The 23,079-nt window shown below is 37.1% G+C and overlaps 1 protein-coding gene across 2 annotated transcripts in view; it reads right to left on the bottom strand.

The window, feature by feature from the left end:
- LOC117419400 (parathyroid hormone-related protein-like) overlaps positions 1–23,079 on the bottom strand; it is a 33,648-nt gene that overhangs the window by 3,993 nt on the left and 6,576 nt on the right. The window contains exons 1-3 of one of the 2 annotated variants that reach the window (XM_034032121.3): positions 21,199–21,376; positions 20,962–21,037; positions 20,330–20,451 (exon numbers count right to left, since the gene is read on the bottom strand). In XM_034032121.3, the coding sequence (XP_033888012.1) occupies positions 20,330–20,451; positions 20,962–20,988 (149 nt within the window). In that variant the 5' untranslated portion in view covers positions 20,989–21,037; positions 21,199–21,376. Of the gene's footprint in view, positions 1–20,329; positions 20,452–20,961; positions 21,038–21,198; positions 21,377–23,079 lie in introns of those variants that run through there. The other variant, XM_034032120.2, reaches the window with a different exon arrangement.

Below are 23,079 nucleotides of genomic sequence, written 5' to 3' on the forward strand. Positions count from 1 at the left end.
GCATTATTACGTAGCCCATTTTGTTTGCAGTTCTGATTGATTCTGGCTTCAGTTGCTGCCATGTTGGATTTTTAAAAAAGCCATTACCTTGCTTTGAGTTTTGATTTGAGTTTGCTTTGAGCTTGCTTTGAGTTTGCTTTGAGTTTGCTTTGAGCTTGCTTTGAGTTTGCTTTGAGTTTTGATTTGAGTTTGATTTGAGTTTTGATTTGAGTTTTGATTTGAGTTTGCTTTGCGCTTGCTTTGAGTTTGCTTTGAGCTTTGTGGCAGTGTGCCCACCACTTGTGTGTATTTTAATATTTATGTATGTATTTGTTTATTATTACTATTGTGTTTATGTGCGGGAGGTCGAGCACCGTCCGTCTTTTATTATTTGCTGTTTGAGACCGGCGAGAGAGCCGGTTTTGTAATGTGTAGTCGTGGGGATGGGGTTAAACCCCCTTCCCTATAACTCTCATGGGAATGTGGCTGGAGCCTTAATAAGATAATTTATTAATAGGTAATTAAGGCTCCAGCCACGAATATAAAAGGACCCACTCTCGGCTCAGAAGGCGGAGAGTGACAGAGGAGAGACGTAAGTCTGTGGGAGAATATAAATAAACAATTGCTTCGTATGCTGGTTTCACAACCAGCATACTACTTGTTTTAGTGTTTGTTTGTTAGGCCCTTGTGCCCTTTTGTTGGTATTTTTGTTTAAATCTTTTGCTTTATTATTTAATAAAGCGCTGAGCGCCGTTGCGCTTCAGTTTTGCCCCGCTATACCTTTTTTTGACTGCTGCTTCCAGAACCTGACGTCACCACCCACACGCCACACAAAGCCATCTGTGACAGCTTGCTTTGAGTTTTCTTTGAGCCTGCTTTGAGTTTGAAGCTTGCTTTGAGCTTGCTTTGAGTTTGCTTTGAGTTTGGAGTTTGTTTTGAGCTTGCTTTGAGCTTGCTTTGAGTTTGCTTTGAGTTTGGAGTTTGTTTTGAGCTTGCTTTGAGCTTGCTTTGAGTTTGCTTTGAGTTTGGAGTTTGTTTTGAGCTTGCTTTGAGTTTGCTTTGAGTTTGGAGTTTGTTTTGAGCTTGCTTTGAGTTTGCTTTGAGCCTGCTTCGAGCCTGCTTTGAGTTTTCTTTGAGCCTGCTTTGAGTTTGAAGCTTGCTTTGAGCTTGCTTTGACTTTGCTTCAAGCTTGCTTTGACTTTGCTTCAAGCTTGCTTTGAGTTTGGAGTTTGTTTTGAGCTTGCTTTGAGCTTGCTTTGAGTTTGCGTTGAGTTTGCTTTGACTTTGGAGCTTGCTTTGAGTTTGCAGGAGTATCCTAAGTTCCGGAACTGAACAGACTTCCCCATTCCTTTCAAATCATGAGATAATGTGACTTTTCAACTCTAGCTAGCCAAACCTAAACCACATATAGACAGAGATAGTACAGTAGGTGGGGCTGACAGAGTTGAAAGGTTACATGGTCTGAAACGAGGAAGGCTGTAAGTCTCACCAATTTGGATTCTCCAAACAAGCTCAAAGCAGGTAAGGCAGATTTAAAGAAGAATTTTACTACTGTAGAATAGGTTGTACTATAGTTCCCTATTGCTCACAAAAGGAGGCACTAATTACATCACATGCAATATGTTAATATACATCTACGGTATATATACTGTTCCATAAGAACACAGTCACTGCGTGCACAATTGTACCATGTTAAGTTTTCTATCTTTTTATAATGCATGCATGTTTTTTCAAAATTTTGGCAGGGTGATTTCTCAAACTCCAAACATTTAAAATAAAAAAATTGTGACCGAAGGGGATATACATTGCTGTAATCAAATGCATTGTTTCTCTACAGGGCACAGCATTATGTTACGATTTGAAAAGCTGCAGCAATGACTCTACTCTTTGACACAGGCTTAACTGTTATTATAAGGACATGTCGTGGAAATTGTCTGAATACTTTCCCTTCAGTTTGTATGCAAACTCGTACTTTTCCAGATAATTATATTACCCCTCGCCCTCCGCCTCCCTTAAATTACTGCACGGAACCCAATGATAACTGCGTTAATTCATCGAGTCACCTTGCACCAATGTGTTTTTACTTAAAGTAATCAACGCTTGTAAAAACCTGGCCAGCAGCCAGTCCCTATTTGATAGTGTATTTACCTTAAATCAGCAAAGTTCCAGATTCTCACACCTAACTAAAATAAATCAAGAATGTCCATTAACACCTTCCACGAATGCGCTGGCATGATTCCTGACTAACTACTAAATGTATTGCAAACACAGATGCTGAGTTCCACGTTGAGCCATTTTTCAAAACAATTTTCTAGTTAAGTGGAGCAAATGACTAAAAAGTTCCCTGTTCAAGTACAACTGTTGGGATTCAAGATAGAGAATGCAGTATAGCCATAACTTCAAGTAAGAACATTATTAGCACTGCTATAAGTGAATGTGTTGTGTATAGTGTTATACAATATGTCATCTCGTTCTGGCTGCACAAACTGTGTGACATGATTTCTGTTCTAGACACCTAACACACAACATGTTAACTTATTATAAATCACAAAACGAATACTGTACTCACTAACTACTTTAATCATTAAAAAAAAGTTTTTTTAACTTAAGAACTTTGCACAGGATGACATCTATTCTCTGGATTATTAATACAGGAAGTGAGATCACCCTATCAAAATGCCAGAGCTCTGAACATTCCTGTATCTTGACAGAAGTGTCTACCAACTAACACAACATTCTAAAGACACGGATAACAGAATCAACTATGTAATGTGTTCTTTTCTTTTAATTGAACATTTCTAAGCTAGTACAGTATGTGCAGTTGTATATATTAGCTTTGCTTTTCTGTCATCTTGTCTGCCAAAGTGCTCACGAGAATACATGCTTATACAATATGAGACAGGGTCAACAACACATAAAGTTATATTAGATGTACTGGAACTCTGACAGATCCTTAAGGCTTTTGGTTTATTTCTCAGAAGTGATTTATAACAAACAAATCAGGGTTGTTGTTGGAATTTTAAACAATATGCACCTTTTTATTAGGGACTGGTAGTTGGTTTTTAACTGGTCACACTGGTTCAAGAGACTCTTCTTCCAGTTCAACAGCTGTTTCCAGTTTACTGTTCTGAAGGTTAAGAAACTGATACGTGGAAATCAGTTCAAATCTAATATCAATGTTTGTTTCCTCTAAACATACTTTCAATGTTCTTCTAATTAGTGGCTGATCAAATTGACAATATGGGCCACATTTTCAAGGTGTTTACTCCAGGAGAAAATGTTAATGTTACAAACCTTTACAGAAACCACTCAAGAGTGCTTAAGAGATTGAATCGAATTGTATTACTGTTCTGCTTTTGTAAAATAATAATAATAATAATAATAATAATAATAATAATAATAATAATAATAATAATAATAATAATTTAACAATAATTCTGTTGTTTTTTCTTCTTAGGAGTTAAAAATGCTTTGAAAATATATCAAAATATGTTGTGAGGTAGCACTCAAAAAGTAGTCTTTCCTTTTATTTTTAACCTGAGTAATTCAGATAAGGAACACCAAATTAAAGAATATTATCATTTTATGTTGTAGCACATGCAATATAATGTAAAGTACAATGTACAGTATCAACAGTGTTGTTAATGTACCACTATACTAAAGGGTATCCAGAATTTTCTTTTAGTGTTATTGAAGTAGTACTGACTGAATACTACATTTGTAACCATTTTTCTAAAAAAAAAAACAGCTATTTTTAAAATAGCAACATAACATGCTATTTATTGTTAATCTAATCCGTACTTTAAATCTTACATTTGTATGTATTTTTTGGCCCAATATCTGGGATTGGAAAATAGATCTGCTTGCAGGCACTTCACAGAAGCTCTTTTATGAAGCCTATACATGTATCTGTTTACCACCAGGTGGCAGTAGTGAAAAGGGAATTTCTTTCCTGGTATTTTTACAGAGAAAATACATCTAGCCCAAACATAGATCTACTTAACTAGTGGTGCAGAACTCCAAGCCTTGAGGGCCATTCCTCATCATGTTTCAGGGGCTATAAATTAAGTAATTAACAGATGAACACCTTAATAAAGGTGTAATTGGTTCAATTAAGTTATCATGGGTATGGGTGTAATAAATAACTGGTTTAGAAGGGCCCTCGCAGTGCGTCACTGTAAACTGTTAGTCTTGTTCAGGGATGTGCAAACTTCAGTGAACTACGTTAGCACCTGGATGGAAGTTTAATTGGTTAAACAATTTACAACCTGTTTGTAACAAAGACCTGGGGTGGAATAATTAAATGTGTGCACTGCCCTATGGTGGATTATGATTTCAATGCATTAGTCTGCATTGTTTCTTTTCTGATTTTATAAATAGGTGATTCTTTCAGAGTCAAAGGGATTCTACTTGTCTTGCACCCAGTCCCAGTTTTTAGAACCGTCTTTGTGCAACTAAAATAATTAGGTGGGAGCAATCAGGCCTCTTCCATAGTTGCCTGGATCTATTCCTCCTTTCAGTAATGAATGGACGACCTGTATAGTTTGGTGAGATTTACTACAGGTTGAATGAATATTACTGGTTGGGATTATGCTAAAGCTAAACTAGAAAAGCATATGTCAATGTATTTTTTTTTTTTAACACTACTCAAAATGCCAATCACCACATTTACTTTGTGTCCTCAAAAAGCTGAGAAGCAAATGTGTTTATATACCTCCAATCAAGGCAAAGAACAGCACAGACATTGTTTCAGGCAACTTCTACATTTAAGTCGTAGTTTTTGTATGGATTTGTGTTATTTCTTCCAACAGTGCCAAGACTGACACTAAGTTCAACTGGTCCAAGTTACTGTATTCCTTCGAATTTAAGACACCCTCAAATTTTAGACGCAGTCCAAATTTCCCATCCCCAATTTGAGGAAAAAATGAAAGATTAAATAAATATGCATTTACAAAGATACGCAGCCGTCTGCTATCACACAGAGCATTACAGTTATGTGCTGCTTCTCATTTCCAGTCATCCAATTTGTGAACTGCGGAATTGCTTGGCGTGTTGAAAAATACGGGGGTCTGATCAGCATTTCCGATCTGTCCAAGCTGGTACTGTTTGTTAGAAACGCTGAAATTGTAAAAGCTTATCTTTGACTTCCTCAGGAAGCTAATGACGCTTCTTTGAAAATGGCTGCTTGTATCTCATGGATGATTCGAGATTGGGCAGTAACGTTTTGGTTCATCTTTTCTTGGCAGAAAGTCACGTTGCTGTTTGCGTACTCAAATAGTCACATCTTTTGTTGCCGATTTTACATGCATCACTGTGCTGTACTCAAATTTAAGGCAGAGGCTATTTTTGAGAAGAAAATGGTTTAAAAAGTGCGTCTTAAATTCGAAGGAATATGGTACCTGAAAGTCTCCTAAAAAATGACTCGGTGACTCTCGTTGCTTGTTTTGTCTTAGTAACGCGTGAATAGCTATCTGGTCCACATAAAGGATGTATGCACAAGGGTTGCTGGTGATAAATAGAATAATTTCAAATATTTATACAATATATACAGTATGACGCTGGTTGACAACCCCGGGACCGATATGTTCAAGTATTGGTTTGGGTTATCTACTGTATGTCAGATCCTTTTAAGTTATAAGAGGAAGGTAAGAAAATGTACGAACGAGAGGAGGCCATTCAACCCATGTAAGCTTGGCCGGTTCCTAGCAGCTGATTCATCTCAGAACATGGTCAAATTGGGTCTTAAAAGAAGCAGGTGACTATGTAACCCGTTCCACAGCCCTGTGTGAAGAAGTGTCTACTTCCCTGGCTCCACTTACTTTCCAACGGTGTCCTCTGGTCCTGGTCTCTGCACTGCACTGAAAGTATTTATACTGCTCTTAAAGTTTGTGGCTTCTGGGTGTTTTGGGGGGTGTAGCAGGGCGGTAGAGAGCCCTGTACGTATTATTTATTTATTTTTAGATCGGGGTCCCCCTCCGCCCCTGTGCAGTTTATTTTGTATTTGTTTTGTTTTATGATTTATTTATTATAAATATGATGGCGAAACGCCGCGGGGTTTGTTATTGTTTTGTATTTTGACGGCGTAGCCGATTGTTTTGTAGCGTGGATGGGTAGTCCCATCCACAGCAGTAGTTAATAAACTCCTGCAGATTGTGGCCGAGGGGTAATGGAATAATTTACTAGCCAGTTAGACCCCTCGGCCACGATATAAAAGCCTGCAGCTCGCTGCACTCTGGGTGGGGTGTACGAGAGGAGCGAGAGTGGAGCGAGAAAGCAAAACTAAAAACAAAAAGCAGACATAGGAACAGTGAAGGCAATCTGCCCAGCCTGACCTGTGTGTTTTGTATATTTTGTGTTCGTGATTTGTTTTTGTTTAAAATATTTATTTTTGCTCTGTGAGCACTGTGTGTTTTTGTTTAAACCTTTTATTTTTGTTATTTGGAAATAAAACGGCGGTGCCTGGTGTCAGTGCTTTACCTTCCTGCTTCTGCCGTGACGTCACCGACTCAGCCACCCTGTCACAGGGGGCTAAGGGAAGATTAGCGAATATCCACGTCTGCCATAATTTTTCCCTATGCTTGAAATACGCTACAAGGAGAAACACATCAAACAAGCGACTAAAACATGAGGCATAGAAGTAAAGTTTAATTATGTGTCAGTTATCATACCTTTTTCTGTAGTATTTATAGAAGTTGGACCAAGAACCCCTGTTCTCCTACTATCCTAAATCATATACAGATTTCTATAACCAGAATTATGAGACAAACAAATAAAGTGCCCTGCAGGTAATATTAGTGAAAATGATGTTTTAGCTTTAGATTATTTGCACATTGATTCTGAACGACAATAAAGTCCAAATATAAAATGGCATTTTCTTAGTTTTGTTTTTTTACTGTCCCCATACATTTGTGTGATGTTTGCAGTCATTCTGAGTGCTTCTTATTGCAAAGACTTCAATTCTGTGTTTTCTGATTTTGTTGATAAATCTGTACTTAGGTGTCTTAACCTGCATTCAGGAGCTGCTCTTCAGTCCTTTAATTTAAGCTGCCATATATATATATATGGGGGTGCAGGGAGAGATGAGGGTCTGGAGGTAGCTGGGTGCAGTCTGGTCAAGGCATCTGTAGGCTAGTACAAGAGTCTTGAACTGGATGGATCGGGAGCCAGTGGAGCGAGCGGAGCAGTGGAGTTGCGTGGGAGTTGGACAAAAAATTCTCGGAAAACAAAATTCTCTGTGCTGGACTGTAGCTATCATGCTTGTTGGCATACGTGCCAACGTAGACACAATCATAGACAAAACAAGAACACTTTCATTGTCTATAGACGTGATATAGGTGTTGCACAATTACTACTGTTACTCCCAATGCAAAAGTTGGCACACATATCTATCCAAGACCATTGGTTTATGAAATGCATTTGAATATGTATCTCACTCAGTAAAAGGAATGTTTTTTTTTGTTGTTTTCTAGAACAGTGCCATGGAGAATGATGACCAAACTGTGCTTGTTTGTCTTGTTATTGTCCTATGAGTTCCTAAGAACAGCTAATGGTTGATACTTGATTATGTGTTCACTTGGCATTTAAACCTCCCAAACATTGCCACAAGTCCTATTTTAAATGTCAAATTAACACACAATCAAGTAATATATTAAGTAATTAGTATAATGTTTGCCTTATTGTGCAGTTAATTGTATCTGGTCAAGTATTACTAAATAACATAAAGTATTCAAATTCACATATCTACACAACTTTACATTAAATTGTAAAAAGAGATGCCTGGCTGTTTGAAGTGTGTATCAGGGGTCCTTAACTTTAGTGCACTAGTTCCAATATACAAATAAAAATTGTACTAATCATAAACGGCCGTTCGGTCCAAAAGCTTACAGAACAATTTCGAGTGAAAAAAGCCTTCCACCTATGGGAAGATTGGGGAATGGGGTCCACGAGTCTGTGGTAATCGCAACTTTTTCTCCCTTTGAAAGTTTTATATGAACAACTGCAGCATGATTTTCTTTAAGTTTTTCCAGTCTCGCTGTTATTGTTTTATGGGTCGGCACAGTATTGGAAAATCTTACAATCGATTTCAAAACTGCAGCATTCACGATTCACACGCCCTGTCCTCATAGGGGATAACGTGATCCTGCCCAATGTTCGGCCAGATCTATAGCAAATGTTGTTATGGGATGTTTGATTTTTATTGCCATTAATAGCTCCATCCGCAATAATTCGGAATGTTTTCATTTCAAATGGTGAAGCGTTGAACTTGTGTTTTTGTGGTACGGCAATTTTGTTTGGCATAATTATTAAATACCACGGTTTTCTCGTCCGGTTCCTCAAAATACTTCCAAACGTGGCTTCCTTTGTTTAGAGATGCCATTTTAAATATAGAGCAAACTCAGAAAAAAACGCTGGTCATTAACGTTATTTAACCCCGCTGTGGAATTGATACCATACCACGCCTACTACAGGCATAAACACACACACAGTGCACCAATGAAGCGCCAGATCAACCGAGAATAAAACCCGCCCCAGTGTCAATCTTTCTGTTGCACCAATTAGAAAAGGTACTGGGAGGCAATTGCCAAACCCCTTCCTTTTCATAATATCCGCCCTTACTGTGGCACTAGAGCAGTCTGATACGCGACGGACTACTGATGATAAATTACTAAAATGAATGCATAAAAAAATATGAGTTTACATTACCGGTTATACATCTAGCATATTATTAAACATTTTACCACTTCTTTAGAGTTTATACGTTTAAACGTTTAAAATTCCCATCCCTAATCGTTTTTTTTTAATAGGATTTGAGGGCATATTTGTGCATCCAGCTAAATTTCAGTATGTTACGCTCCTTTTTTTAATTGTTTTTGGTAATCATGCGCTTCGTTGTGTTCATAAAGTTTATTCAAAATGCTGTCAGGTGATCTGTTGCTGGTGGTGGCTTAAATAAAGTTTGCATTGTTTTATTTTTACAACTTGTGAATGAAACCATAGAGTAGCCTAGTTTGGTATATTATTTACTAAGTTTAATTGATTCTATACATCTACTGTTACAAACTGCAAGAACAATTTGACTGTGATTCTGCATCTCTGAAAATGTCTAGCCTAAGTCCTAAATATATATATTTTTTTAAAATGAGGAAATTGATAATAAGTACAGATAAAAATACGATGGGTCCTGACTACAGCATTTGCTCTAAATAAGCATGACTGTACAGTACACTGTTTCAGATGGTATTGTAGATTTGGCATATCTAGGGTTGCCACCTTTGAGATACGAAAATGTCGGACGCCCCATCCCCTCCTATTGTCTACTTCTTCATTTGTCTCTGCCATTGTGACTAACGTTACAGTATGCTGCATAATACTTTCGCGCTTCTTCATTCAAAGGGCTGTCAAACTTAACAGCAGCGCGCATGCTCATACCAGATAACACACAACGATGAGCACACAAGAAAAACATAACAGTACAGCGTTTTGGTGGCTTACGTTGTTACCTCAATTCTTTCTGGTGCATTTACACACCGCTGTGTTATAGTATTTGAATTTTACTCATACAAGCACAACATGTTATATTAAATTGTTTATTGTTACACATTTTTTAAGAACATATCCAATAGATTAGAATGCTTAGAATTACCGGACATCTTCCAAAAAAAACGGACAGGGGGTCAAAGTACATAAAAATACCGGACAGTCTGGTAAAATACCGGCGGGGTGGCAACCCTAGGCATTTCCGTGTTTTTGTTTTATGGCGGCTAATCAAGAATTTTTTTTTAATATTTACACTAGAGCATCAAAGTGCGCCCTCACATCCTTACACCACCGGGCAATAGACAGTCTGTCAGTGATTGGTTCACATCACTGTCAGTCCTGCCCCTTTTCAAAGAAACGCCCTCCACCGCCACTCCTAAAGAACAAGATAAAATGGCTGAATGAAAAAACTGCTGAACAGCGATTCTGTGACTTAACAGAAAATGAATTATAAAACGTACTACAAAAGAAAGAAAAAACACTTGCTTTATGGACTTTAAAAACATTTTCTGTTATTTAGTTATTTATGTATGCTGTACCAGCTATAGCTAAACAAAATACTGTAAAGATATAAATATTTGCGACCAAAATATTTGGCAAATCACACCCTGTGATGGATTAATTAGAAATGTTTTGAGTACAGTTCTTGAGATCAGTTATGTAGTGTGGACAGGGAGTAAATATCCTTAATATTGCTGCGTAAGCCAAATATGAGGCTTATTGCTGCCACCTACAGGACTGGAGTGTACCTCAACCAATGCTGTTATATTGCAGAACAGTTTTTTTTAAACAAGCAAGTATTTTACAGTCATTTTGCTGCAGTGTAATAGAATACTGCAAATATGCATGTGTGCGTCCCTCTCCCATTCTGTGCGTCCATTTCTATCCAATGGAAACCCCACACTATTTGAGTCAGTGTAACAAGAACATATGAGAATGAAAAAATAAATCTTCAGCACATATTAGCATTTCTGATAAGATTTCTCTATTCATTGTTCAATTTTTCACCTTAACTTGGGTAAAGCCCTTTTTACCCTGCCATGTATATGGTACATTCTGACATGGAGTGTGATGCTCAGGTCTGTTCCCAATACCTGCTTCAGAGGAAGTGAATTTATAGTGTGCTGGAAGAATGACTTTTGTTAAGATATTTTTTTCAGAGCTAGTTGTCTTCTAAGTAATTTTATAATGATAACTGAAATAGAACAATCTCAGTATAATGAATTCATAATTGTAACCCTTTCTGTGTGGTTCAGGGGGCAGGAGCTAGGGCTCCTCCCCCATTATCTCCTAACGAAAATATCACTTAAACTATTTAAACCCTGGGTTACACCATTATTATTTGTCTTGTTTTTTTGTGTGTATTGCTAGACAGCTCTACAGACTCTGACTCAGTATTTTGATTAAAATGGCTACTCACCCACCATTTTTCTTTCTTTTCCGAATCCCAGTTCTCGGATGATAACTGCATTTCTCCTTCCAGACATCCTAAAACTCAAAATCCAAGTGAAAAGTATACGAAGAAATCTATCCGTCCGTTTGCTTGGCCTGTATCTGCAATCACCGCTGACCCATCTATCCTTGCCACCGGTGAACCTGCTGCCTCATCTTCTGCTGATCCTTCTGCTCTTGCTCCTGCTGTGCCGGTCTTCCAAGCTTCAGATGCTACTAATCCTGCCCACCGCTCTAAATGCCTTCACCCCCAGGATGCCTCTTCAGATCAGCTTTTCTTAAAGACTGGCCTACCAACAGGCTCCTGAAAGCTTTTTAAAAAAGGAATCTCATTTCCAGCCAGGAGCGATCATCTCGGTTAACCTTGTACTGCCAATCCACCCTCAGCCGAGTCTTTCCTCCACAAACATCAGTCCAGTGTACCAGGTTTGTCAGTGAACACCCCTCCTCTGCTGTGCAGGCCAGCTCTCTTAGCGTTTCTGCCTCCAACTGCGGACAGATGACTTCACAAGCTCTCCATCCTGCTCCATCTCCTTCAGCCCTCCAGACTGATGTTTTACCTGATCTAAAATCTTTCTCCGATCTGCATCTCCAAATCTCCAGTGACATCAAGCAGCTCATTCATCCTCTCAACGCTGCCATTTCTTCAGTTTCTGACCACATGGATGCTCTTGATAACAGGATTACTTGTCTGGAACAAGCAGCCCTCCCTCTCCCACATCAGCCAGTTCAGCAGCGCCTGTCACTTCCTCCTCTTTCACCGCCCCCACTGTACTGTGGAGCTACCACACTTCATGCTCGCGACTGCTTCAGTGGCAAACCAGCACTCTCTCTCTCGTCAGATTAGATGCAATATTATCGAAAGGCTCCTGTTTCAGACGTCTGGTTCCCCCAGTTTATCTTTCCTGTACCTCCATTCAGTGAGCTGATATTCAACTAAATCCATCTCTGCAATTTCTTTGCTTCATCTAAAGACTACATGGACGCTGCCCTTGCTCCATCCACCCGCTCCTCTTACGGAACATTTCACCTTTCAACCACAACTTCATTCTGTCTTTCCTTGTTCACGCAAAAGGCAATCTTACCTCTCCCTGGGTACCCTCAAAGCGTATCTTGCTGGCATTCAATACCACTATTGTCTGTTATATATTTCTTCCCCTCCTCTCTCATCTATCCCCGCTGCTCACCCTCTCCTCAGGAGGATGGCAGAGGCCCCTTTCTCCTTCTCCCTCCTATCTCCCTATCACTACTGATATTCTGTTTCACCTTATCTCAGTCCTTCACCAAGGTTATTTCTCACCTTTCAACGATCTAGTCATGGAATCCCTTTGTCTTTCTGCCTTTGGTTTTCTCTGCTGTTCTGAGCTTTTCGTACCTTCTCCTTCCAGTATGCCCTCCCTAGGTCTTCATTCTCATGACCTCTCTCTCTCTATGCATCTCCAAAACTAACTTGGAAGTAAAGCTCACTATTCGGCATTGGAAGTGTTGCTTCCCAGACTTGGAGGCCGATCGGTTTGCTCACCTCCATAAGAGAGGCTCTCCACGAGCCAAGGGCAAACTCTATCCTCTTTCTAAAGTCACAAGCACTTATCTCCTATTTCAATTCCCATGGTTCTTACTCCATGCAGCCCTTGCTCCTGTTCCGTGAGTAGTCTGTAAATTGCTGTGAAGTTCAAAAGCTACATTTAAGGACATGGATAGAGGAACTGTTGGAAGAGTGAGCCTTCTAGATTATGGCCTAAATTGAACACTAGCAGAACATGCTAGTTCCATCATGTTACCAATTGCTTTTGTTGCAGATGATAGATGAAGTAATTATTTACACACTAGTAATGTGGTACCAAAAAGAAACACACTGTATCTAGGACATATGTTACGGGCAAATCCTGAAACTGGATGATTCGAGAATTGCCCTGGCAAAGTCCGAAATGGATCTCAAAGATCTTTCATATGTTTTCAGAGGACAGAGACAGAACTATGACTGAAGAGCTTGTTTGACCCGCCTACCTGAGTAGCGTCATTCACACACTCACTCAATCACATTCATAAAGACTATACAGGAAGGGGCTCCCGAGTAGCACTCCGCGTGGAGCGCAGGATGCGCCCTATAGCCTGGAGATCGCTGGTTCATATCCAGGCTATGTCATTTGCCGACCGTGACCGGGAGTTCTCAGGGGGCGGCACACAATTGGCCGAGCGCTGCCCGGATAGGGCGGGTTCAGGTCGGCAGGGTAATCCTGGGCTCACCGCGCACCAGCGACTCCTGTGGCCAACAGGACACCTGCGGGTCTGCTGTGGAGCCATTCAGATCTATGTTGTCCTCCGGACTATAGGTCCATCAACAGTCCAACGTACCTTTGACCATTGTTCCATAGTCCAATTTCTGTGTTCTTGTGCATATTTTAGCCTTTTAGTCTTGTTCCCCTTTCTTAACAGAGGTATTCTTACTGCAACACATCCTTTAAGTCCTGATTTCAAGACTTTTGCACAGCAGTGTATATATATATATATATATATATATATATATATATATATATATATATATATATATATATATATATATATCAATTACACAATTATAGAAAGAAATGTCTGTGTCCTGAGGAGGAAGGTTTTTAAGAGGGACACGGTATATAGTCAGCCAAGGGTCTGACTGGGGGTAAAATGGGCATTTGATGGTAACTTCCTTTAATCACATTCTATTGCTTAAATAAATGCCCCATCCCCAGTTATTATTATTATTATTATTATTTATTTCTTAGCAGACGCCCTTATCCAGGGCGACTTACAATCGCAAGCAAATACAAATACATTCAATTCAGTTGTTCTGCATTCATGTATCTGTTAGGTGTTGGTTTGGAGAATGCTTTAAGAATTGGATGAAGCTATTAATAGGTTTATTTGGAAAAATATTCTGTACTGTAATTTCAGATACTTCTGTCACCTGGGCTTTACATGTGGGTAAAACTGTTAGATATTTCAGAAGAAACTAAAATAGGAATTAACGTTTATGTACTGCACTTAAAAAGAAAAATGCTGAAGTCTTAGTAGAAATGTCACTTCCTCTTCTATAAAAATGGCAAGGGATAAAACCTCTTTGAAAAGTAATATTACACATTTAACCTTTCATAATTCTCCGTATACATTATCTGCAGCTTTTTTTTTTTTTCTTAAACCGAAACCTCTTGGCAAGGCAGTGTGCCAGCAAAAGCCTCTTCATTTGGCCAACCTGAAATTAATTGTTTCTCTGCACTTCTGCTTTCTACAATTAACAAAACCACAATACATGTAATTTCAGTCAACCCCTGGTTCATTTATCTTCACTGCTTTAACAAAACGTTTGTGTGACTCAGTCTTCTTGGGCCCCAGGCCAGGTGAATTGATTCCTCTGTGTCAGTTTGGGCTTGGTTAATTATTCTGGAACTGTATTTTGTACTATTTCTACTGCAATCTAGCACTGAGAGTTTACAGTTCTGTATAGTTTATTAAGTTTCACTATACTTAAAAAAAACAAAAGTGAGACATTTTCTCTCACTAACACACATACTTTCTATGCATGTATACATCCGCAGCCAGGAATTGTGGGTCCCTAAACAAATCCTTTGAAAAGGGCCCCCCCTCTCAATCCAGCGAGGGCACACTGACAGGATTTGCCCTGTAAACACCCTTCTAGTTTTTTTTGTTTTTCATTTTAAGAAAACCTCAATTACTTGTCACTAATGAAGATATGTGTTCAGCTTGGTTAAAATACAGGAAACCTATTTAAATTATATATTTCCTAATGATTTATATATACTGTAAACATTCCTCATATGTTGTATACAGCTATGACCAAAAGTTTTGCATCACTAGACTTTTAGGATTGAGACATAATTATAAAAAAAAAATTAAAAAAAACTATGAACATAATTCAGATATTTTATTTGACATCATGTAATCACAGAAAATAAAAAATGGTATCGTAAAAGTCTACCGGAAGCCATAATAGTCGTACAATATTTCATGTTAGATTTGGAAATGTCACATTTTTCAATTGTTGTAAATTTATATGGAAAACTACAAAGCGGTATATAATTCAATATGTCAATGTAAAATTATTCAGCAGGTTTCATTCGACTTTATGAAGCAAAATGTGTTAATTCTATAGGGTGATGCTAAACTTTTGGTCATAACTGTAGACTCACAATTAAAATATATGACCGATATAGAAAAAGTCATGGTTTTCGTCTGCACAAATACATCAGAAGCCTACATGTCCGCTATTAGTTTTTTTAACCAAGGAATACACAAATCCTGATGTCACTGAAAACTTCTGCGTTGTTCATTAATCTTAGCATGCACATTCACCATCTGTTATTTTCTCTGGCAACATACATGGGTCGTTTGACTAACACAAGTCACTCGTAACATTTTGGAGCTGGACTGTCGCTGAATTGTGAGTGACTGTCAGATTCCAACACAGAGATAAAGCTGCATGTTTGTCCAGGCAGACCTGCTGTTAAATTCTCCTTGTGAACGGAGGTCATTTTTGGCTTGATTTGCAGGAGTTAATACTTAAGAAGCTGCTCGTTTCTCAATTCTGATTCTTATTTTTCTGTCTCCCTTTTCTCTTTCTGATTTTGAGAGTCAGATATATGGTGATATACATTTTTGAAAAGCCGTTGGCCTCCTATAAAACCTGACCTTTTGTGCACTGCATACATGATGACCTGTCCGAGAGGTCTGTCGAGCGCACACTGTAGTAAACCTGTTCTGCGCAAACTGTTATTTATCACTGTTCGGTCAAAACGAAAAAACTTTTTGAAGTTTAGAGTACGATTTTAATGCAGACAGAATCATACCGTAAATTTAGAAATGAGTGAACATATATTGTTAGAACTTCAAAGGAAAAAGTGTTTTGACAATATTAAATTATTAGCTTTTTTTTAAGTCCCAGGCCCGGTACAGCAGTCGGTTGTCCGTCCGTCCGTCCCCCCCCTCCCCCTGACAGCATCACTGTATACATCTATATGCTTTCATTTATTTAACTGAACTTCTGAACATTTTTATTGACAATCCTCCTTCATCTCTAATATCTATATACATGATCACATTTTAAAATACAGTACTATACTGCCATTGCGCAAACTCCAGGCTTTAACTAAGCCCACTGAATAACACTAAATAAGCTGTTGCCAAATGGTCACAATCACATGCAATATTCCATAATTGTTCTGAATAAATATTCCACTCATGTAAACTGTGTATTTGGAATTCCAGTAAGTATACCCCCAAAACAGTGATAAAGCAGGGTGTAATGTACGAATCCCACTGCATAGCACTTTGAGCCACTCCAGTATTGGTCAATTAGACATCCGCCTTCTCTAAAGGGAACTTCAAATTACGGCTCATGGGTAAATCTGGAAAGGCGCTCTGCTATGAAATGGGAGTTTTAAGTTATTTTCTGTAAAGGGTTAACTGAAGCATTTGGCCTTTCTTTTGGTAGTGCAGGATGCAGGACATTGATTCAGTTCACCGTATTTGGCAACATCCAATGCTTACTTAATGTATTTTATTTTAAATGATTAACCATAAAATAAACCCTTGTGATGCAAGTCATTACGTTTTTTCCTGGGTGACAGCACAGGATCTATATAAACATGAATCCTCTCTGTGTTTTTATTATGAACTGCTCTAACATGAATCCTCTCTGTGTTTTATATTGTGAACTGATCTACCATGAATCCTCTCTGTGTTTTTATTATGAACTGATCTAACATGAATCCTCTCTGTGTTTTTATTGTGAACTGATCTACCATGAATCCTCTCTGTGTTTTTATTATGAACTGATCTAACATGAATCCTCTCTGTGTTTTTATTATGAACTGATCTAACATGAATCCTCTCTGTGTTTTTATTGTGAACTGATCTACCATGAATCCTCTCTGTGTTTTTATTATGAACTGATCTACCATGAATCCTCTCTGTGTTTTTTATTATGAACTGATCTACCATGAATCCTCTCTGTGTTTTTATTATGAACTGATCTACCATGAATCCTCTCTGTGTTTTTATTATGAACTGATCTACCATGAATCCTCTCTGTGTTTTTATTATGAACTGATCTACCATGAATCCTCTCTGTGTTTTTATTATGAACTGATCTAACATGAATCCTCTCTGTGTTTTTATTATGAACTGATCTAACATGAATCCTCTCTGTGTTTTTATTATGAACTGATCTACCATGAATCCTCTCTGTGTTTTTTATTGTGAACTGATCTAACATGAATCCTCTCTGTGTTTTTATTATGAACTGATCTACCATGAATCCTCTCTGTGTTTTTATTATGAACTGATCTACCATGAATCCTCTCTGTGTTTTTATTATGAACTGATCTACCATGAATCCTCTCTGTGTTTTTATTATGAACTGATCTACCATGAATCCTCTCTGTGTTTTTATTATGAACTGATCTAACATGAATCCTCTCTGTGTTTTTATTATGAACTGATCTAACATGAATCCTCTCTGTGTTTTTATTATGAACTGATCTACCATGAATCCTCTCTGTGTTTTTATTATGAACTGATCTACCATGAATCCTCTCTGTGTTTTTATTATGAACTGATCTACCATGAATCCTCTCTGTGTTTTTATTATGAACTGATCTACCATGAATCCTCTCTGTGTTTTTATTATGAACTGATCTACCATGAATCCTCTCTGTGTTTTTATTATGAACTGATCTAACATGAATCCTCTCTGTGTTTTTATTATGAACTGATCTAACATGAATCCTCTCTGTGTTTTTATTATGAACTGATCTAACATGAATCCTCTCTGTGTTTTTATTATGAACTGATCTACCATGAATCCTCTCTGTGTTTTTATTATGAACTGATCTAACATGAATCCTCTCTGTGTTTTTATTATGAACTCATCTAACATGAATCCTCTCTGTGTTTTTATTATGAACTGATCTACCATGAATCCTCTCTGTGTTTTTATTATGAACTGATCTACCATGAATCCTCTCTGTGTTTTTATTATGAACTGATCTACCATGAATCCTCTCTGTGTTTTTATTATGAACTGATCTAACATGAATCCTCTCTGTGTTTTTATTATGAACTGATCTAACATGAATCCTCTCTGTGTTTTTATTATGAACTCATCTAACATGAATCCTCTCTGTGTTTTTATTGTGAACTGATCTACCATGAATCCTCTCTGTGTTTTTATTATGAACTGATCTACCATGAATCCTCTCTGTGTTTTTTATTGTGAACTGATCTAACATGAATCCTCTCTGTGTTTTTATTATGAACTGATCTAACATGAACCCTCTCTGTGTTTTTATTATGAACTGATCTAACATGAATCCTCTCTGTGTTTTTTATTGTGGTTGTTTAATGCATTAGCATCACTAAATACAATGGGCTACCTGTAAAAAGAGGGTGTTATTAAAACCTTTCAAATATAGATTACAAAAAGGATAATTTCTATCCATACAAGACTAATGGAATTAATTCCAATTTCTACAGGCAAATGAACAAGGAAATAGCTAGGTTACGTTGATTTAAAAGTCAAAAGAAAATGAAAGTAAAAAAAAATAAAAAAAATGTGTTGTTTGAAAAGGCACTGGTAATCAGATCTTTTAATAAGGAAACTTCTTTCAAAGACATCTTTTTTACCAAAAGCACAAAATAACAACACTATGTAATACAACTTCTAAATGACTTGGCAAAGTATGTATAATATTCAAATTGATATAGGGTGTCGATATTTACTACTGTATTGACTTGATTAAGTTAAAAAAAAAGTTTGAAATTCAAAAACTGTTCTGGTTACTTTTACGATTCGATACACTCTAGAACTTAATTTATACAAAGAGTTTTTTTTAATTTATCACAACAGTTTGTAAAAAAAAATCACTGTTAAACATTGTAAATGTACACCTTGTTCATAACATTTCAAGGAATGTTTTTTTTTCTGAAGGACTGTTTTTTTTTTAAGAGTGATTATAAACATTATCTCCGGTTAAACTAACTCCCTGAAACATCTGCAAAAAAAGTTTAATAAACTGAAAAAAAGGAGCCCAAAATCAAAGAAAATCTACCTATCAGAGGGAAAGAATTACAGGACCCACAAGCTGTTGTTTCAGTTTCATTGTTTGGCTTTGCTCTCTGAGAAAGTGAGCGATTTTCAGGTGCACATTTTATAGAATCGATACATAATCTCTTTAAAGTTCCCCATTTAAATTGTGATGTAGACACAAAAACTCCCAGAAGTTTCCAATACTGAACATTAACTTCACTTTCCTTTCTAATTAGAGATCATGCCAAAGCCTACACATTGCTTCTTAGATACCTAAACACTGACTAGCTTTGTAAAATTATATATGGTAGCCTAACCAGGTTTTATCAGTACACAACTGCGTTTCCTACAGGCAGCAGTTAAACTAGTACGACAGTTATTTAGAGTACATCTTTATTGGTCCAGTTTTAGCACCCCTTTTGTTTTCATCACATTTGAGACTATAAAGAAATAGAACATCTAGCTAGGTTAGCACTCATCTCAACAATGATTTGATTTATTTGTGTTTTTTTAGCAGACAGTCAGAAAGGCTGATGTAATAACCTGCGACATCCTGAAAGAAATTCCTAGCAGAGAAGCACAGCTGAAAACGGCACTTGACTTGGTTGCTGCTTTTAGCGTTCACATATACATATATATATATATATATATATATATATATATATATATATATATATATATATATATATATATATATATTAAACTTTTAAAATTCGGGAGTATTTTAAGATGTTACGAATATTAAAACGTTTATTACATGTTTGCAAGCTTTTTTAAAAAATAAACCACAATAGGGTGCTTTAAAATCACTTTTCAACTTGCAATAACCTGTCATCATAACTCTGCATGATAAAAATGAGGAATCGTGAACTAAAATATATACCCTTACTAGTTCATTTTTATAAACAAACTTTATAATCTTAAGCGTCATTATTAAAATATATTTGAAAGAATCTTTGCAAATTTAAAAGCAAAAAAAGAAGGATCACCATGCACAGTTTCACCTGGAAGGCACTGTTCTAGCATTATTGCAGACAAATGGATACACAGCAAGCATATACAACGTTATGTAGTAGTTCAAAACCTGGAGACCCTCACATTGTTTTCCACTTGTTCAAAGTACAACAATATACAAAGTTTCATTAAATTATTATAAACAAAAATATCCTCACATCGTGTTGTATGGAGTAGAGAATGATAAAAGGCACCAGACAGGTAGTGTACTGTCTATTTCAATTTAAAAAAACTGAAAATAAAAGAAAGTTTTAAGCAATAACTTACACTCTGTTGCTGACAGCATCAATAGGTCTTCCTTGACATGGCACAGAAGAACAGAGAAGAAACACTGCAAAACTCCACTGTTGGAACAATCTTCGTGTACAAAGCATTTTGTAATTTAAAATCTGAAAAATTTGAAAAAACAACTATTGTACATATACTGTACTGTACAGCATGTATCCTCTGTCCTAGAAAATCTAAAATGTATTTAAATAAAGTTTATATATATATAATATATCAATTACACTGCTATGCTGCTAAAAGCTACATTTACAGCAGAAAACTTGAGCATTGTAGACATGTATCTAATTTATGCATTTTCTATATGTGCACATAAAAAAGCCCACCCGACATGTGTTTTTTTTTCTGCAATAATTATTTTCTCATAACATTCCTGAAGTATTAGCTACACACAATGATGTATTGACTTTTTAATATTTGAATTACTAAAACCATTCTTATACTGTAGTAGACATTCATTGTGCAACATCTGTCATTTCATGGTTTCTGGATTTTCTGAAAGTGCTGATGTTTATGTTATATTTTAGGCAAATGAATACAAAATAAATAAATTAGCAGTGATTAATCGAAAACCAAATGTCAAACATGAAGCAGAAATCAAACAAGCCACTTACTTTTTTGCGGCAAAAGTTTTTAGCCATTTCTGTCTTCTCCCTCAAAAAAATGTAAAATCTCAGAAGAGTTTCCAGTCTGAAATAAAATAAAGCACGCTGAATGTCAGTCCCAGAAGTAACAACGTTTCTGTGTAAATAAATCATGACTATATTATGGAGGCTTAGGATTGGGGGCATGGTCCCAACCAAACCATTTTGATTCCCTTAAAGTTCTTGACTCAAACTCCAAGTACTTACATCTTAGTCAAACATAAGGAAAAAGAAAAAAAAAAGCTTTCTTTTGGAGTATTATTAGTTGTAGTTGTTGTAGTGGCTTCCTAGCAGCTGGGTTGTGCCTTGGAAAAGGCTCTTTCTTCAAGCTCGAGCAGCAGTGATTACAAGGCTCGAAGCATGCTGGGTGTGCAGGTTTGAGCAGGTCTCTTATTGCAATGTGTTAGCATGATCTGGCTCCATCTCTCATCTGGCTGGGAGCTCATTGGAAAACAAGCTGGCAAATCAGTGACAAGAAGGTGGCGCCCTTGGAGCACAACAAAAGGTCCAGCATATAGGGTAGAGCTGACTGCGCTGTACCTTGGTAAGAGTATAGCCAATGGCACCAAAGCATGGAAAACTGCAATCACTGTGCACCAATCTGTATATGGCCCTTACAAAATATGCTGCAGTGTTACAGCTTCTGTATGTAATTGAGTATTTTGGACCCTTTTAACGTAGCGCTACATTGAGTTTTACTGCATACCGTAAGCAATGTGTAATGTTCAAACTACTAAATGCATGTATTTATTTGTATATACAGCCTGTATCTATACGAAGCTATTGAAGAATGTAGTAAGCAATCACTACATAATTATATTTTAGGCTACAATTATATTCTTATGACAACATTAAACATGTATAGTTAAGGACTCAAAAATATGCTTTAAAGTGGCTGTTAAGACCTGTGCTAACCATTACACTCTAGTAGCACAAATTAATTACAATTGCTTCAATTACATTGCACTTATAAAGTCTTGATTTTTCACTGCAATCTGATTAGGAGGGACGAAATGGTTATTTATGTTTTGGGAATTATTCTCCATTTTCAATTTCCAATTTTTTCCCCCAAACTAGCATCTTTCATCCTGATTTCAGCCCTGAAATTCATGCATAAACTCTGCAAGTTTTGTCTTACTATAAAACTGTTTTCCAGTTCACACGCCACCCTGAAGCACTTGTCACCATACTAACGGCAAATGACTTTCACTGACCTAAAGGGTGAGCATTTTAAAGGTCATTAAAACAGCATGATCTTATTAACTCTCATTTTTAATTAAATTAGGCATCAAAACAAATGAAGTAAAATTAGACAAGTTCTCTAACCATACTGCAGTACTTAAGTAATCATCTAGAAACTATTCAGTACATAGCCAAACCTAACTTTACCAATGTAAAAAAATACCGGCACTACTAAATAACTGATTTGTTAGAATCTCAATCCTAATACCACTAAGAAGTAGAGTCTATTTGTAGCAAACTCAATGAAAAGTAGTACCCAATAGTATTAGTCAACTACTGTAAATAAATACTACTTAAGTATTACTTCAATACCTAATATTATTTAATGGCCATTGGTGTACTATGTATTAAATGCAGTTGATTCAAACCAAAATTACAGAACCTGCAATAATTCCCTCTTGTATGGTGACATTTGATGAACTTTCCAACAGCTTGATCCCTTTATTTGTCCTTCTTTGGTAGTGGTATAGCCCCCACCCTTTGCTTCTCCGAGTCAATGAACATGTCATTCTGGACACCATGTGTCTTGAATTCCACAGTGCCATTAACTGCAATGGGATGTACATTCCACAAGTTCTTCCCCTCCCATGCCTGACACTGTGTGGATCTGAAGCCAGTCCTGAAAAGCAAGGGTTAGTTTGGTTTGTCCATTATGAAGAGCATCAGTGTCTGCTTTGTGGAAGGACCCCGGCACAAGCCTGGTCTATCCTTCAGACTACCATAAGTAGGATTGTGAATGAACTTCTCTTGTCACATATCGATAAGGAGCCTTGTTCGATTGATTGTCTACGATTTTTAGGCAATATTTGAATGAACTGATCAAAGCGATAGCAACATGATATGTGA

Source organism: Acipenser ruthenus, chromosome 14, assembly GCF_902713425.1.
Source record: "Acipenser ruthenus chromosome 14, fAciRut3.2 maternal haplotype, whole genome shotgun sequence".
Classification (NCBI taxonomy): Eukaryota; Metazoa; Chordata; class Actinopteri; order Acipenseriformes; family Acipenseridae; genus Acipenser; species Acipenser ruthenus.